Source organism: Fistularia commersonii, chromosome 16, assembly GCF_037954325.1.
Source record: "Fistularia commersonii isolate RoL2024-O1a breed Wild chromosome 16, RoL_Fcom_v1.0, whole genome shotgun sequence".
Lineage (NCBI taxonomy): Eukaryota > Metazoa > Chordata > Actinopteri > Syngnathiformes > Fistulariidae > Fistularia > Fistularia commersonii.
The window spans coordinates 914,411-932,805 of NC_141299.1; the positions used below are offsets into that span (position 1 = coordinate 914,411).

At 45.7% G+C, this 18,395-nt stretch overlaps 1 protein-coding gene across 1 annotated transcript in view; it reads right to left on the reverse strand.

Moving 5' to 3' along the window:
• The window catches only part of cachd1 (cache domain containing 1), a 101,085-nt gene that overhangs the window by 4,716 nt on the left and 77,974 nt on the right, over positions 1 to 18,395 (reverse strand). Inside the window, exons 9-26 of the mRNA XM_086161776.1 lie at positions 18,011 to 18,262; positions 17,693 to 17,842; positions 14,683 to 14,806; positions 14,494 to 14,611; positions 12,935 to 13,103; positions 12,716 to 12,858; positions 10,497 to 10,678; positions 10,014 to 10,124; positions 8,950 to 9,072; positions 7,612 to 7,711; positions 6,932 to 7,048; positions 6,199 to 6,359; positions 6,017 to 6,103; positions 5,408 to 5,524; positions 4,059 to 4,210; positions 1,463 to 1,624; positions 204 to 281; positions 23 to 124 (exon numbers count right to left, since the gene is read on the reverse strand). Of these exons, the coding sequence (XP_086017902.1) occupies positions 23 to 124; positions 204 to 281; positions 1,463 to 1,624; positions 4,059 to 4,210; positions 5,408 to 5,524; positions 6,017 to 6,103; positions 6,199 to 6,359; positions 6,932 to 7,048; positions 7,612 to 7,711; positions 8,950 to 9,072; positions 10,014 to 10,124; positions 10,497 to 10,678; positions 12,716 to 12,858; positions 12,935 to 13,103; positions 14,494 to 14,611; positions 14,683 to 14,806; positions 17,693 to 17,842; positions 18,011 to 18,262 (2,448 nt within the window). The remainder of the gene's footprint in view (positions 1 to 22; positions 125 to 203; positions 282 to 1,462; positions 1,625 to 4,058; positions 4,211 to 5,407; positions 5,525 to 6,016; positions 6,104 to 6,198; positions 6,360 to 6,931; positions 7,049 to 7,611; positions 7,712 to 8,949; positions 9,073 to 10,013; positions 10,125 to 10,496; positions 10,679 to 12,715; positions 12,859 to 12,934; positions 13,104 to 14,493; positions 14,612 to 14,682; positions 14,807 to 17,692; positions 17,843 to 18,010; positions 18,263 to 18,395) is intronic.

The window sequence follows — 18,395 nt, forward strand, 5'->3', positions numbered from 1 at the left end:
CCCACCTCCTTGAACGTCTTACCGTGGTCGCTCTCCGTCCCGGATCGTCCCCAGTAGCGCCTCCTCCGCTCCGGAGTGTGGGTGTGCCTCTCGATCACCGCGGCAATGAAGCGAGTGTTGCTAACTGGAATTTGGGCGAAGACAAGGATCGGTATGAGCGTCCTGTTATCCAACCAACCAACACTTCTACGGATGACACTCACTGATTCCTCGGTCCTCGTGGCTGTCTTCGTCCCGTTCGTCCCGTTCGTTGTCCAGGTTGGACATCCTGACTGACATTTCTGGACAGGGGAGGAGATAGAGGAGGCCAGGATTAGTCAAACCCTGCTAACTGAACAACGAAGACCGGACAGCCATGGTGATGTCGTTGTGAAAGCCCGGACTTTAACACCTTGATTTCAATGTACTTAACTGACTGAATGGAAACTTAAACACAAGAAACGCGCACCCTGATGCGAGATGTTGGAGTTAGCATGTAGGTCAGTAATGGCAGCATTGTACAAGCATGTAGGTCGCTAATGTTAGCCAAGATCATGCAGTTTGGAATATTAGCTTTGTAAGAGCATGAGGGCCGGTAACGTTCGCTTTGTGAGAGCACAAAGGTCGCGAATGCTAACTTTGTACAAGCACGCTGTTTGGTAATATTAGCTTTGTACAAAAACACAGGTCTCTTACGTTAGCTCAGTATGAAAGCACAGGTCGGTAATATTAGCTTTGTACAAGAAAGCAGGTCACTAATGTTAGCTTTGTATTAACCTTTGCTGCTGAGGATAGCAGGGTTGCTAAAACCAGCTAGCAGAGTGCCGCCAGTCAACACTCTACCGCACGTCGGTGCTAAAATTCAGAAACATTTAGCTTCTTTTCCCTTGTGTAATATATCTAAACACGATTAATTAATCACTTACTTAATTTGATTATAATTCAGAATTTTATATATTTTTAAATCCTATATTTTTCTGTCATATTAGATGTTTTCCCATTTACATTCGTTATTTACCTGGGATGGATCATTGTAGGACATTTACCGTGAGAATAGCAGGGGGTAATTTAATAACACGTTCATATTTCCTTTGCTACATAAATTAATCCGACACAGCACGACTGACCCGAGCTGACCTGATGTTTTTACTAATAGCGGGATTCTCCAGCGGGTCAACCGCGGCCCGACAACCGTTGTATCCAAACCTCCACTGTTCTTTTCCATCTGTTTTAAAAGGCTGAAAAATCCACATTTAATGGAATGCGGTTTTTCCACGTTTTTTTGCCGCTGTAAATTCACATTTCACAGCGGTGCCACAGATGTGCAGAGAGAGCATACCTTCCACGTTCACGCAGAAAGTGGCCAAAAGGTGGAGGAGAGCACGTTTTCCATTTTATCGCTGCATGTGTATAACTTACAACCCCTTTCACAAGGGTTATATCTTTTCTATGTGAGACGGAGATAGTTATTTTATCATTTTACCCTGTGCTGCCAGCGGGGACATGTGCTGGTGTGAGCGGCGGTGGATCTGGTGTCTGTAGGCATAAACGGCCAGCACAAGCACCATGATGCATCCCATGATGCCCCCGGCGACCGGCCCCACGGGGGCGCTCTTGATCATGTTCAGAGACGTCACCTCTTCGTCTGCGGGAGAAACGGAAAAAATATATATATTATAAGTTGGGTCCAAGAGTTCCGTGAAGTGTTTCTGCGTCCGCACAGGAAACTAGCGCCTTTACAGATTGTTATTTAGTCTACAGTATATATTCATCTCTTTTGGTTTCTTCTTCCGAGGTGGCGATTGGACCAGTTTCCACACAGAAAAGAAAACACCAGGAGCTAAACAACATTGAAAATTTTTGATTTCATCTTTAAATTCAATTTTTAATTTAAAATGAATTAACACAGCATGTAATGTTATATTCACTGCTCACTCATATGAATTAATGAAATATTGTTATTAAATACTTTATTATTTACAAAGCTGAATGTGTTGACAACAAAATCACACAAAAATGATCAATGGAAAGCAGATGTATGAACCCATGGAGGTTCAAACTCCAAATTAAAGTGTAAAAACAAACTCCAGGCTGATCTGACTTCGATGAAATGTCCTTAAAACAAGTCAAAACAAATGTTGCTTCGTGAGTGGACAGTTTGATTTCACACAAATGTGATTTACTTGGAGTTACGTTGTATTGTTCAAGTGTTCCCTTTATTTTTTTGAGCAGTATTTTTTTTTTCTCTTTATGCTATGTATGCAAATGCACTGCAAACAGCAAAGTAGGAATTTCACTGTTCAGGGAAACACATTTCTACACTGTGGATGTGACTAAAAATGCTTTGAATGTGTAAACAAAATATGTTGCAATGAACAACTGCAGAGAAAACGAAATGACATTCCTGCGTGCAACAAAACATTTAGAACTTCGAAAAAAAAGACATTCGGTTGAAGGTTACATTTAAGAAAAATACTCAATGTCTATAGAAGTCCTACTTGTATTTATGGAAAAAACAAGCTTAAATTATCCACTGGCAGCAAACCAAAATTACCATCCTCTTTGCTGTCACCCTTTTACCGTTGCATACAGTCATTTATTAAGAGCGACAAAAAATATTTGAACACATTTTATTTAGATGTTACAAGATGACCATAATCTTCACATTTAAAATTACATTTTAAAAATGAATGAACTAAAATAAATTCATTTTAATTAAATGCTTGATTATTTTCAAAAGCCACAGGGAGCCGCAGGTTGCCAACCCCTGGTGTAAGCAAGCGAGCTGCAGCTAACGGTGCAGTGCCACTGGGCGTCTGGGAGGGGGCGGTGTTTGTCAAGTGCAACTGGCAGAGAAGAGAAGAAGATGGCGCCGGTTTGCACAGCCAGTTTGTTAAAACGTACCGTATTTTTAGTAATATGAGGCACACTTAAAATCTTTACATCTTCTCAATAATTGTCCTTTTAACCCGCCTTATGTACGAATTCTTGTTGTGCTCGTAGCGCATCTTTGGTAAGCGACCAAGCCGCTCCGCTTGATCGGTTGTCGGACCGTTCCCACGTTTAAAGTTGATCCTTGGTTTAATATGGGTTGCAACGTCAGACAACGTAACTAATTATTTAGTGTTGGAATACAATGTTGTTCCAACCTCACACTAACTTCAGGTGTCCGCTATCACTGGCAACGATAAACCAATCAGAGAACAGTACGTAAAACGCTTACCTCCGCCCCTCTTTCTAATAGCGGTACGTACTGTGCTTCAAACATAATGTTACTGTACATTTGTGTGTATGAATTATCCCATTATTGTTTACTTTTGTCATTGCTCTTGTTCATCCCATCCTTGTTGTTTTTCACCCTTTCTGTTTTCTTTTCTCCATTCTGATGTCCATTCCTATCCTTGATGTTGTTGTTCTCTCTGTTGCCTATTTATTTGTGGATGTCTTTTGCTATCTTCTCTTTCTTTTAATATTTATATTCATATTTATCAAAACAATAACTGATATGCTGTTGTGACAAAGGAATTTCCCCCATGGGGATCATTCATTTATTCATCTTATCTTATGAGGACCCTCAAAAAATGGCACCTGTTAAGACAAATGCCTATGAAACAGATTCAAACTCAAAGCTATGAGTCACGCAGTAGATGATGGGAATAGAGCTGCCGCGAAATAATTCAACATGAATAAATCAATGGTTTTGGAAGTGGAGGTGGCAAGCCCATGAACTGGGCCAAGTGAAGAAGACCAAACAGTTTCTCAGGGAACAAACAAGATGAAAAATTTCGGCTGAACTGATTTATATAACATATGTTTTATCATTCTTAAAACATGGTTTGCCTTATGTATGAGCATTGATATGAACATTATGAGCTGCAAAATATGGTACACAATCAGCAGCTCCTCTGACAGCGCCATCTTTGCAGAAATGGGCTCTGCACTGCCATCTAGTGGAGGCAATGTGTAACTACATGAGCAGAAGCGTGACCATAAATGAGCCCTCACTTTGCGACGGATATTCCATCACAAAATCTTACATCACAAACAGCCAGAAAGTGTGACTGGTGGTGTGCACTCACCCAGGAGTCCCATGCTGTCCACGTAGGGGCTCTTGGCCCCCACGATGCCCCCGAAGCACTCCTTCTGCAGGGCGCAGTAGGGCTTGTCCAGGTGGGTCTTCCCGTCACTGTCCACCATGCACCACTCGCAGTCCAACACCCCAAAACAGTCACTGAAAGACCACAGGGGGAGAGTCACAAGCTGCAGAGCTGCCATGCAAGGCGCTGATGGGATCCTGTGTGGAGTCTGCATGTTCTCCAAGTCTTGGTGGGGTCCCTCCAGGTCCCTCCCACAGTCCAAACACATGCAGGTTGAATGATAGCGTGTGTACAGTGGACCCTCGCTTTTTAAAAATTAATTTTAGTTTAATTTTACTATTTTTTTGACTGTTTCTTTCATCTTAGCCAATAATATTGCTATTTCATCAGGAAAAAAAAATTCAAATACTTCAAAAAAAAAAAAGAAACGCTAAAAACCACTAAATCGTGAGAACCGAATTACAAAAAAAGAATGCAAAAAGTAGCGAGGGCGTGAAAGCTGAACCATGAAGCAGTGTGTTCAGTTTGTAACCTACGATGGCTGCAAATGCCTTTTTTGTCGGGTTTTGGAATTTACTAAAATAAAAAATGCAAAAGCTCTTTTTGGAAAAAGAATGTTTACAAAGCCTAATCGAAATAAATTGTGAATATCAATGTGTTTTACTATTAAGTGTATTCACATGCCTCTAGACATGGAATATTATTTTATTTATTATTTTATTATTATTTTATTTTTGTATTTGCTATTTACCACTGTTTATATTGTTTAGTTCTATTTTTCACCCTCACTGTTCCTCGATGTTGTCATCTCTTATGTTGTTATTGTTATTATTGTTGTCTGTTTATTACTATGTATTCATGGATTTATTTTTTTGTCTTTCTATCTCCTGTCTTCTGCCTTTCTATTTATACTCATATATATATTCACATTTATTTCCCTTTTTTTTGACATCATAACTGTTGCTGTGACGGAGGACTTTCCCCTATGGGATATCAATAAAGTTTATCTTATCTTCATTCAGCCATCAGTTTTTACACGATTTCGTCTTTTTAAAGACCTGCAGAAACCCTGAATAATGTGATGGAAATGTAAAAAATAGAAAACCAACATCCTGGTTGGACACTGAATTCAATCACAACGCTGGCAGCTCTATTCATCTTTGACCTGAAAAGCCCTTTAGCAAGGCACTTTGCTCATGAAGGTCTGGTTAGCAAGGCGTGGCTTAGCAAGGCAAGGCGTGAAGTGGAGACCATTAGATGTGGAATTCTTATCAATAAAGTTTGTTTTTGCACATGTCGTGTCAAGATCCAGGCGTTGTCGTGAGGCCTACCTGCTGGTGTGTCTCTGGCTGCACCGTGTGTTGATGCACTGCGGCAGTGTGTCGTGCAAACCGGGATCGATCACGTTGAGGCTGATGGGCTCCTGGTGAACCTCACAACTGGGGTTCCTGCATGACACCGTCACCAGCGGTCATAATCCAACCCCCATAAAATCAGACAACATGGATAAGGAATGGAGGCCTCTTGTTGCAAATTTATGCAAAAAACAGCCGGGCGAAGACAAATGACGCTGTCACTACACACAAAGGACTAACAGGGGGAGACGATAATTGCATGTCATCCTGAAATGACAGCCGAAAGTGGCATCTGGAGCGCTGATGCGCTGTAAGAGATGTGTGACACCGAGTGATGGATGGCAAGGCGGGGAGGGAGACGGCTGAGGAAAGAGACGGAGGTTGGAGCTAGCGGACGCCCACAGACGTGAATAATGAGAGGAATCCGGGGAATGTTGGAACAATCTACGAGCTACTGCGCTTGGATCTGAACTAAACTCTAGCAGGTTTAAGCAAAGGGGCAACATGGCCGCTCCCTGAACGTGCGTCATCCGTTCGTGATGATATTGTTAGCATGGCTAATTTGTAGCGTGGCCTTCCACTGACCTGTTTTCTGCGTTGGTGAGGTTGCCGGTGCACTCGTTGACTTCCAGAGGGCACTCGCAGGGGCATTCGCACTCGTTCTGCTCCATCCTGCACAAAGAAGACATAAACGGGGATCAGAAAAGTCAGAAAAAAAGCACCGAATGGTGAACGGCGGCCGTGCAGCCCGTAGGCGAGGCACCTACCGGTGGCAGTTGAGGCACAGCCGATCCACGGTGCTGCAGGCGCAGAACGCCAGGGAATCGCACGTCTCGTTGACGATCCCCGCGAAAGCGTTGGTGCCGGGAATGCGGGTCAGACGGTACTTGGAACAGTGGCTTCCATGGACGAGGTTGGTCAGATCGCCCTGAGAAATGGAGAGGCATTAGATCTTGACAGATATGTTGATATTTGTCAGGAGTAAATCAGAAGCACAGCACTAATACGACCGTCTTGGCAAAAAAATAAATAAATGCGGTCCCATTTTAAGAGATAAATGTATCTTTCCCCATTCGCATCCCGCTTATTTCTGATGATTTATTTAATTTTTGTCATTGCTACTGTCACTTTGTTTAAGTTGTCGTTGAGTTTTGGTTGACTATTTTTCACCCTTACTGTTTTTTTTTTCCCTCCATTCTGTTGTCAATTCTTATCCTTGCTGTTGTGGTTGTGGATGTCATTTGCCATTTTCTAATTGCGTTATATTCATATTCATATTTATTAATAGTATAACTGTTACAATTCTGTGGCAAAATAATTTCCCTTATGGGGATTAATAGTTCATCTTCTCATCTACAATAACGTGTGCCGGGAGCTGCACCACTGCCAATGGCCACAAGATAGCACTGTTGGGCTATGAGCTACAGCTTGAAAAAACTACGTGGAGGCCGTTCTTCAGGATTGTGATCTTCCTTTCACATTCCATCCAGATCCACTCACCAGAATGCTGGTATTGAACTTGTAGAAGCGCTGCACTGTGCGGTCACTGAAGCTGTTGCACAGGTTCTTCTTCACGAAGTTAGGATGATTCAGGATGTCGTTGGCCACCAGCGGCTCCTGCAGAGACGAGGAGAAAACTGAGGAAATCGCAATTGTACGGACATTATTTCTAAATAAACCGGCATTGCAGAAACAGTCTCCGTCTATTTCTTGAAAGCTTCAACTGCTAAGACATGAAACCCTGATGTTGACCTTGACCTCGGCTCCAAGGGTTCCTGGATTCTATTTATCTTCTACCCTGGAAGATCTCAACCTTCCCATCCTCCTCAGTAGACCCCGCCCCTCGGCCCCGTTTGCATGGCAAAGAATTTAACACACAGCTTAATCAGAACAGTGTGAGGACATAAAGAAAACACACACCGCGTTGCATGACGTGCGTGGATCATGCCCCACACACACACAGCAATTACAGTGCACGGTCGGCATGTGTCACTGCGGCGCTCCTGAGAACGACACTTCCTGCCATAATGTTGTTACTTCACACAGTCAGAGCAGCCTTTAACAGGGCTGTCGTTACTGGAGTGTGTGTGTGTGTGTGTGTGTGTGTGTGTGTGTGTGTGTGTGTGTGTGAAGGAAGTTTTCACATTGAGCTGCCACGCGAGGATCTGTGGACGCTTTACCTTGTGCGTGATGTGCTGCTGCTCTGCAGGGGCGTGACCTTTGGGGTCGATGAGGGTTGGGTGAGCCACCAGGTAACCCCTGTCCTCCATGATGAAGCACCTGCAACACACACACACACACACCTAAAGTAACAGTTGTAATCTTTGTGCAACAGGAGACAGATTTTTCTGCTAGACCCTCCCCGGACCCCAGAACAGTTCTCCAGCTCACATGAGCTGCATCTTCACCCGCCTGGAGCTCAGGAGCTTCCCAGGACCCCTTTTCCCCGCCCTGGTATATCCGAGGTCCACCTCCCCTCCCCTCCGTAAACATTCCCCCTCGGCTCGGCGGCCTCTGCGGGTTAATCCTGTTTCATAAGGCCTCCGAGCAGCAATGGAGAGTGTGAAAGGAGGAGGGAGGAAGAGGAGGAGCGAGGAAGAACCAGATGAAGGGGGAGGAAAAACATAAAGGAGCCACAAACCCAGAAGAAAGTATGCGGGACACAAACGGCGGCAACGCCACGTCTCCAGCAGGAGGACCGTGATAATCAGCTTATCTCCTCCACAGAGCTTCCAGAGGCTTCTGAGGATCGTATCCAGCGAGGACTCACACTACTCAGTGTACTCAGTATAATTGCAGTGTACTCGGTTTGTACTGACAGTGTACTCAGTGTCTTCAGGGTGTACTCATAGTGTACTCAGAGTATGTTCAGTGTACTCACAGTGGACTCAATGTCCTGAAAGTGTATTCTGTGAACTCACAGTGTACTCACAGTACTCAGTGTATTCAGAGTGCAATCGGTGTACTGACAGTGTACTCACAGTGTACTCAGGGTTAGACAGTACAACATGTACTTAGATGTATGCTCAGTGTACTCGGTGTGCTCAGAGTGTACTCAGTGTATTCGGGGTGTACTCATAGTATTCAGAGTGTGTTCAGTATACTCAGTGCACTCACAGTGGGCTCAGTGTACTGACAGTGTACTCTGTGTACTCAGTATATTCCGAGTGTACTCAATGTACTGACTGTACTCACAGTGCACTCAGAGTTGTACTCAAGAGTGCACTCCATGTATTCTCAGAGTACTGTGTGTGTCGGCAAAGGATGTTTAGTGTACTGAGTATATTCAGGGTGTTCACATAGTACTCAGGGTATGTTCAGTGTACTCACAGTGCATTCGGAGTGTACTCATAGAGTACTCAGAGTGTTCTCAGTGTCTATTCAGAGTCTTGGTAGAGTGTATTCAAAGTATACTCAGTGTACTCAGAGTGCACTCAGAGTGTATTTGGAGTGTATTCTGTGACGCTTCTGAAAGCCCTGGAAGTCCAGAATCCTTGGAGAAGGTCCGACCGGCCCACCTGAGCTTGTTGCCCTTGTCCTGATTGCAGACGGGGAGAAGGTCCAGCAGGACCTTGTAGAAGTAGCGGAGGGTGAAGTCAATCCCCATCACGGCCACGGCGTATCCGGGGGCTGTCAGCGAGCTGGAGAGGGGGCGGGAAGTGAGGGTCAGTCAGGACGCACAACATCTACAGCCACAGAACTCCAGGAGGACCCCTGCAACCTCCTCAAGTCCACGTATTCCACGTGTTCCACGTATTCCAATAGTCTTGATTGGACATACGACAAACTAGCGTTCACCCTGTCATTTACACATTGTACTGAGATGTTCAACGATACGCCCTCTCTTCTTCTAGTCCAGTTGTCAAGACAAGAAGATTTTGATAAGACATAGTTTGGAGATGTTCAAGCATTCACCCTGTCATTCACATGTCCAATTGCCTCTATTGGACATGTGACAAACTATAATTCACCCTGTCATTCACATGTCATACAAACATATAAGCACTCACCCTGTCATTCACATGTCAAAAAACAACCATTCATCCTGTCATTCACACATAATTTTGAGATGTTCAACCATTCACCCTCTCATTCACAAGTCCAATGGAGACGTACAACTATTCACCCAGCCAATAGACAATCAAAGATTCACCCTGTCATTCACATGTCAGACAAACATATAAGAATTCATCCTGTCATTTACATATCATATAGCCCTGGCAAGGCTCAAGCTAATAAAACGCTAATGTCTGTCAGACCACAGCCCATCCCTGTCTGTCTTCCTTGAACAAACCTCTAGAAACCCTTCACGCGGAATAGGAGATTTGCTGGTTCTGCGGAGGAACCTCAACTATCATCTGCCAACAGGTAGTAGGAAGCGATTATACCATTGAATCCCTGATATTAGCAGGGATTTAGCGCAGAATCCCACTGATCTCCCTGGAGGACTCCAGTCAAAAGGGAAGCATCATGAGATGCTGCTTCACGAATTACAAAGAACAAGGGTGAGTGATGCAGTGCAACAACAACACACACACACACACACACACACACACACACACACACACACACAGCTGCATACCTGGAGGCGTGGATGGTGTGGCTCACGGTTACGACATATCCAGCCCCGCCCACATCCAGGTACGGCCCCGTGAAAGTGATCAGGCCGGGGTTGGCCACGGCGTGCTGATACCTGCAGTCAGAGGCGGGGTTATTCCAGGCTGTCGCAATACGCTTGGCCGTCCGACACAAACACACACACACACATGCTTAGTACTCCTGTGGCGCACTATGTTGTTTACTTATAAGAATGATTCTGTCTGATTATGGGATTATTTCCTGTGGATTAAATGTAATATTCGGGTGCTGAAGGCCACAAGCGTCTGGTATCTTCTGCGACGATGCCTTCAAAGACCTCTAATAGAAAGAGTAAATCGTCTGAAGGGGTGAGCCCACTCGCTTTCCTTTAACCCCTCCCAACTTTCCTTCACCCTGGTTACACAGACACACTCTCTCACACACACACATCCTCCTCCCGCCTCCCTCCATCCATGGTGAACCTCACCATTGTCTCCGGGTCGGGTCGAAGGCTTTGTCCATCAATGATCCGGGGTAAATCCGGAGTACCCCGCTGGGTGTTGCTATGTAACGCCGCACAATGTAGCTGTTGAGGCTACTCATTTCCATTAGTGTCATCCACTCATCCGTGACATGACTGGTCGCCATAACCTCGTTCCTGACGGAGGACTGTGGAGGGAGGGTTTGATCTGTGAACATCTTAGAACTTCACTGCACATGCAACTACAAGAGAATCCACAGATCTGTTCCTTCTGAAGACGCTTCCTTCAGCAGACGATGCACAGAGCATAGCCCGCGCATGTTTTCTGCTAAAATGTCTGTGGAGGCTCTCAGTCATCCAGGTCATGGTGAATTCTTGTCCAGATTTTCAGATTTTCAGTCGCTTGGCGACTGGACTTGATTTTCTTCACTTGAAGACGAGGATGAGAACTGAAGAAGCCTCAGGGATGAAGGACGAAACGGCTTCAAGTGAAGAAACTCAAGCCCAGTTGCCAAGACAAGAAGATCTCGACAAGAATTTTCTGAAAAATGGAAACGCATGGATGACTCAGCCTGGACCGATCCCCGGGAGTTCTACCGGACCTGAAATGCACCGCCAAGTTAAGTATCCGGGCAGCTTGCCTCCAAGAGCTTGAGGACTTCGTTTCACCAACATTCACAGCTCCCAACCCCTTTCCTTCCACCTCCTCCACTCATTCAAGGGCCCAAACTTCTCCTGCCTCTGCCTTCAATGTAAGTGATTCGAATACCGTAATTCCTGAATGATTGAGCGCACCTGTACATAAGCCGCACCAGCTAGCTCAATGCTAACTTCATCTTCCTCCTTCACATTTAAACCGTTAAAATTGTCATCCTCGATGTTGGAATTGAACAACCTCAGAATTTCACAACAATTTCATCGGTTTGATGTGGCGAGGCTAAATGTTTTGGCAGCATGAAGCTCGTTATCCCCCAAAAATCCATAAATTAGCCACATCGTTGTTTAAGCATGTGAAAAAAGTAGCAGCTTACAGTCCGGAATTTATGGTACTTCCTGTCTTCACTCTGCCCGGGAGCGGACAACCCAATCCATACATCTATAGTCCGCTTTGTCACCCAAAGTGGTGGTCTCGACAAGGTGAGAGACAATGTTCTGAACGGAGGTCTGAAGCTGGGAAGAGTTGTACCCTTTGCTAATGCTAAGCTCTTCATTGCTGACATACTCCCTTGTGTTTTCCTTCAAAGCTCACGTTCTTGTAGCGATAGGATCCTACATTTCCTGAGGATACTTAGGGGTAACAACCTTTCCAAGAAGCTGCTAACATCCTTAAATTGCTGCATTTTGGAGTCCTTCCTGAGCTGCCAAATCTTACTGTGGTTCACCAGCTGCAGAAAGGACCTTAAACACTCCCAAAAAATGATGGGTCATCCGGTCCCGTCACTTGAAGACATGTATAAGACACGTTGCCTCAGAGATCCATCCAACCCCGGCCACCACCTACACTAACTGTTGCCCTCAAAGAGGTGGTTTAGGACAAGCAGGGCAAAAACAAACAGCTTGAAAAAGAGTTTTTACCCCTCACATACCTCACATACAGTACAGTACAATAAACCCTTTTTTCCTTCACTTTTTTCTTTTAACATATTTATGTATTTATTCTTCTAGATGTTATTTTATGTTTTTGGTCTTATATTTTTTCGGTCAAATCTTGAACCCTGTCCTTGTATTGTTGTGCTGTGTCCTGCTTTTTAAGCTTGTTTTTGATTCCACTGCTCTAAATTTCGTTGCGCTCTGTGGAATGACAATAAAAGTCTTGAATCCTTGAGGATGGATGGATGAAGGGTGGAGCCAGTTGTGTGAGGAACTTGATTCTCTTTCACCTCTTACCTTGCCTTTCCTAAGCATACCGCTTGTTTTTAATGAAGACGGCCATCTTTCAAAGAAAGTAATCCCATAGATGGTAGAGGTCTTCACCTCCATGCAAATGCAACCAGACCTGAAACGCACCGCCATTGGTGGGAGGTGCTTCAAGACTCGCCTGAGAATTGGCAGTGGAACTGAGTGGCCCGGAGTTCAAACCCCCTCCCTGCCCCCCAGACAGGAATGCACTCAGGCTGCCAAGACCACATGGGGGTTCGTCCCTTTTCTTAAAGATGCAGAACTTTGAAGTTCACAAATCAGGAGAGGGGAGGTAGTTCTGGAGGGGAAGACGTCCAAGGATGTACCTTGAGTCCCGGGTTGGCAATGAGCCTGGTGTTGTCACTCAGGTAGGCGGTGTAGTGCTCCACCATGCGCTTGGTTTCCGACTGGCTGAGATGTTCGTACGGAGACGAGAAGCTGCCGGCTGCTAGCATTACGGTGGGCGACTCTGAGGAGACCGCAGGAGAAGAGTTAAGATGGTGGACGGAGAGTTGTGAAGGGGGGGCTCCAGCTTTCCCACGTACCCACGGTGGCCAGCTGCTTGAAGTGCAAGCAGGAGCTCGGCTGACCCAGCAGGTCCAAGCGATGGTAGAGGAGCTTGGAGCTCGGCGCGGTGTTCAGGTTCTTCAGCTGCTTCACAGGGATCTCCGGCTGCACATACACGATGCAGAGGATGAAGGACGTGTCCTGGACCTGCCCGGAGACAAAGAGGGGAGATGGACATGATGAACCAGGAAGTGTGTGGCCTCCTTTGAGATCCCAACACCGGATTTTTCAGTCTCTCCTGGTCCTGAGGCGTATCTTATCATGCACTTCTCTCCTTCGCTCATTCTTCCTATCCTAGCTGCATGCACATCCCTTCATCAGTACATGATATTACCCACACATCTTCTGCTGAGTCCCTGGGCTTGACTACAGCAGCGTCCCGCAAGCCGTCCACCGTTGCTATTCAAGCTATGACTGTTTCATGTCAGCAGTTAGCATGTAGCCGTTAGCGTTCCTGGTATTCACCAAAGATTTAAGACTTCTTCGTGCTGCTTTTGTTTATGCCTATTTATACTTTCACCTATTTATGGCATTTTTTTGCCGAATGTTGTTTGTTTTCTGAGTGTTGTCCCACTTTTTAAAAAATTTGCCTTCCAAAGCCCAAAACTACTCGTCTAAATTTCATTATGCGTCGCATCGGGACAATTAAGAACCTTTATTTGGCTGTGGCAACAAATATTTCCTTATATGGACAGATCTGTTTGGTGTCTGGGGGATTGGTGGTTATTTGGAAAAAAACAGCTGTGGAAGTCACGGGAATGTAACATGAAAAAAAGCTTAATTGAAAATGAAATGAATTGAATAAAATACAAAATAAATTGAAAAGTGCATTAAAAAATACACAAATTAAAAAATATGTAAAAATAAAATAATGAAACAAAGTGAAGCATTTGAATTAAGTGTGATGCTCTTGCTACTGCCAGAAACCCAAAATGTCACAAAGGGGAAAACCCTCATTACTGCGTATGAGTAGCAAAAAGCTAAACTGAAAATTAAATAAAAGAAACAGAAAATGAAATACAAAAAAAAAAATCAACCCACAAAATAAATTCAATAAATAATTGTAAAAAATTAAATACAAAAATAAATTAGAAATAAAATATCGAATGGAAGGTGAATTAAGTGGGATGTGTGACGAAATCCCAAATGTCACAAAGTTTTTACTGCTTTAGCTAAATAAAGGTGGCTGGAGACACAGGGGATGAAGCTCGTATCCTGAGTCGGCGGGGTGGTGCCGGTGAAAACAAAGACAGGGTCTGGAGGAGATGGAAGGGAAATGAATCCTGGCTCTGCGCCGGGAGTTCCTATCTCGCTGCTGTTCATGCATTTACCAGACGGTTGAAGATAAAGCAGTCAGGAGATTGCATTTCGGACATATCCCAGGAAGTAACCTTATCTTTGACAATCCCGCCCCCCTTTTCAAGACAAAGTCATTTCCAGATATGAGGCACATGAAAGCCTGGACATTTTCACCTCGAAAACAAGCCGCGGGATTAATTCTAAATGCAGAAGCAGGAGGTTTGTGTCTCTAGCCTACCAGTTTCCAGGCGTAGCTGACGTTGTAGGCATCTTTGCTGTTGTCCCGGAGTCTGTTGGTGTGCCAGGACAGGGACGAGTTGACGGGCACGGAGATAACCTGGCTGCCCAGTGGGAGGCTGGAAGGAAAACACAGCGTTCGTTAGGGACGGACTTTCACCGGGGCGGTAGATCTCTGACGAGTTCTCACCCGAGGATGTTCTGCCGCACAGCGTGGAACCCAGGGATGTTCTCGTAGTGGATGATGTCGGTGTGCAGCGGGGGCTCGGTCATCAGGTAGGGTCGAGTCAGGGATGGGTGCATCAGGGTGTAACCTGGGACATCAAGCCAAATTGGTCACGGCGGGCACACATTGCTGACTGGAATTTACAATTCTGAGCGATTATTTGCTGTAGCGCATTCATTCATTCATCCATTCACTCATTCATTCATAATCTTGTACTGCAGTCCGGGTCTCCATGTATAGGGCCAGAGGTGAGGTTCACCCTGGACCAGCAGACCACTGGGACACATCTAGAAACATGCAACCATTCACCCTCTCATTCACATACAGGTATCTCACTGAGATGTTCACTCATTTATTCATGTCTGATCCTCCTACATGTGTTTGGACCATCCATAAACCAACCTCACTGGTCCTCCTCTAGACCTACTCCCTTGCAGCTCCAACTTCACAATCCTTCTACCCAGATCTTCACCATCTCTCCCCCTCGTTGGGAGACATTCAAAATCTCAAATGAACCTCATGCATGTGTTTGGACTTTCTGAGGAACCCCACGTAGACACAGGAGAACATGGAGACTCCTGGTTGGATTCCCGCAGGGACCTTCTGGCTGTTAGGCAGGAGCTCTACCTTGAGCACCACCTGGTTCCGATTGTTCCCCACCCTTCTTGTTCCAGCCTACATCTCACTAAAGCATTTCTTCAATGCTTAATGGAGCCCCTCTGTCTGCATGGAGGGATCACCAATGTGAATATTATTATTATTTTTACACATAGATTCAAAACCGCCAACTTCAACGTCCAACATTTCCAACACAGCCATCCAGTATTCCGGTTCCAGGTTCGGAAGCTTCTCGTCAGCACAATATTTACCCAAAACTCTGACTGGCACCTTGACAGTGTGAACACCAGCTAATAACTTCAATAACACTCCTGTTTACTGAGCCGCACTAATATAACCGAGTGGTAATTGGCAAAAATTTGATGCCGCATTTGCTGCGATGAACATTTTGAGAAGGATTAAAAATAAATAGAATGAACGACAAGATAAGAGGACGAGATGTCACGCAGCTGCAAAAGCCAGCTTGTGGTTAATGAAGATTCTTATGGTGGCAAAGACCAAGTCAAGCATCTGGGCAGCTTGCCTCCAAGTCCTTGAGGGCTTCCTTTCACCAACCTTAACAGCTCCCAACCCCTCGCCTTCCACCTCCTCCACCTGCCACTCACTCCTGGCCTGAACTTCTGCTGCCTCTGCCTTCAATGTCAGTAATTTGAACACTTCCAGTCTCCACTCTGCCTGTCAGTGGACAACCCAATCCATACATCCACAGTCTGCTTTGTCCCCCCTCAAAGTTTGGTCTCAACAATTGAAGGTGGTGGTCTTGAAAAGGTGAGGGACAAAGGTCTGCACAGAGGGCTGAAGCTGGGAAGAGTTATACCCTTTGCTAATGCTATGCTGCACATTCCTGCCATTCTTGGTTATGTTTCCCCTTTTGAGCTCCTGCTCTTGTAGCGATAGGATGGATGGATGGATGATAGAGCCAATAGTGTGAAGAACTTGATACTCTTTCACCCTTCCTCATTGGTGCTGCTCTTACCTTGCCTTTAATAGGCATACCGCTGGTTTTTAATGAAGAAGGCTGTCTTTCAAAGAAAGGAGGACTTCACATCCACTGAACACAACTACCACTGCATTCAAGAGCACCCCAGCCGAGGCCAAGATAAACCCAGACCTGAAGTTTGATCAGCAGTGCTCTGCAGAAAGAAGCTGTCGCTCAGTTCATGGAAGTAAAATACGCCTGACAGTCACAAGAGGCTGCAAGCAAGACCATCCAGGATGATTTTGCTCAACTTGATTTACTAGTTGTTGTTCACTTTGCTCAAGGCATTGGATTCTTGGCTACAAGCACTGAGTTTCCTTCAGGGAAGTCATTCAGAGTGGTGCAGGACATGTATGCTAGCTGTGAGACAGTAGTGAGATGTGCTGTAGGTATGACACAGAAGTTCAAGGCCGAGTTGGAGTGCATCAGGGATCTGCTCTAAGCCCCTCTTGTTTTGCTATGGTGATGGACAGGCTGATTGATGAGGTCAGACAGGAACCTCCATGGACTGATGTTTGCAGATGACATTGTGATCTGTTGTGAAAGCAGGGAGCAAGTGGAGGAAAATCTAGAGAGGACGTGGTATGGTTGGAGGGATGAAGGTTAGCTTGCAGAATACGTACATGTTTGTGAATGAGACGGACCCTGGTGGAAGAGGGAGGCTTCAGGGAGTGGAGATGGAGGAGGTGGAGGAGTTTAAGTACCAGGGGTCAACGGTCCAGAGCAACAGAAAGATTGGAGAGGAGGTGGAGAAACATGTGCAAGCAGGTTGGAACAGGCGGAGAAAAGTGTCAGTCAGAAGGAAATGTGTAGAAGACGGAGGTGAGAGCAACCATGTGTCTGGATTGGAGATACTGAGGAGAAGACAGGAGGCAGAGATGGAGAAGTGGAGGTCTCTCTTTAATAAAGGGGGGATGGAGAGGACCACGAAGTAGCCAATCAGAGGGACAGTACATGGTAGATCTTAGAATGAGATGGTTTGGATGTGGACAGCAGAGGTGTGGTGAAGATCTCGGTAGAGGCTCTCAATACAATGCTGGGTGCTGAGGCTGAAACTGCAGGCCAGGAGCTCGAGAGGATGACCAGAAAGAACAGCTGGTGTGAGAGAAGAGGATGCAGACACGTGGAGCTAATAGCCCAAGAGAGGAAGGGAAGAGGAAGAAGACACGTAGTTTCCTTCTTTCCTGCTCTTGTTTTCTGAGCCATTTTATCATGTTGGGAGGTCGTGCTCTTCACCCCTGCTTTTCAGTCATTTACCGGAGCCTATTTTTTATTTCCCAATGTGCATAGAAGTACCAAATTATGCAAATAAGGGGGGTGACACGCTTTCAGCCGGAGCTGATTTTAACTTGCGTGGGTGTTTTCTTGGCAACTGACCTTTGTTGTCGATGAGGAAGGTGTACGACGCCAGAGAGTCTTGGTAGTAGGTGACATCCTCCAAGATGTAGGCTAGATTTACGTCCACGCCGACCACACCCAAGAGCAGGTTACCAAAGTAACATGGGCGGCTCACGGTCATTATGAACCCTGCAGGAAGACAGCAGAGGATTAGGACGTAGAAGTAGCAGTTGGAGCTGACCGATTCACAGGCTCAACAGTTTCTGGGGCTCTAAAAGGGAACCTGGGAAGTGTGCTCGATTGCTCAGGAACTAAAATGTCACCGATCTCGAGTCCAGGCAGGTCGGGACCACTCACCGTCTCCCATGGGGTCGGAGTAGGGCAGACTGAAGCGGGCCAGGTCAATCATTCGGTTGGGTAGGTTGATGTAGAAACGTCCAACTGTGGTCTCCAAGTTGCTCAGCTGATTCAGCACCATCATGCTGCCCTTCACCACCGGCATGACGGCAGCGCCCGAGGAGGATCGGTCACGGTCCACGCCGTACTTCATCGAATTCTGCTCAGCGAGGTCCCTCAGGAAAGCCAGCTCCTTCAAACCAGTCACTCCCTCTGGACACAGATGGAGAGGAAGTTCAGAGGGTTGAAGGAAACATGGTGAGAGAACATTTTTTTCCAATTAGCCTCACAAAGCCCACTCGCTCAAACACCTGGAGGCTTACTCTGACTTCAGAGGGCCATGTTT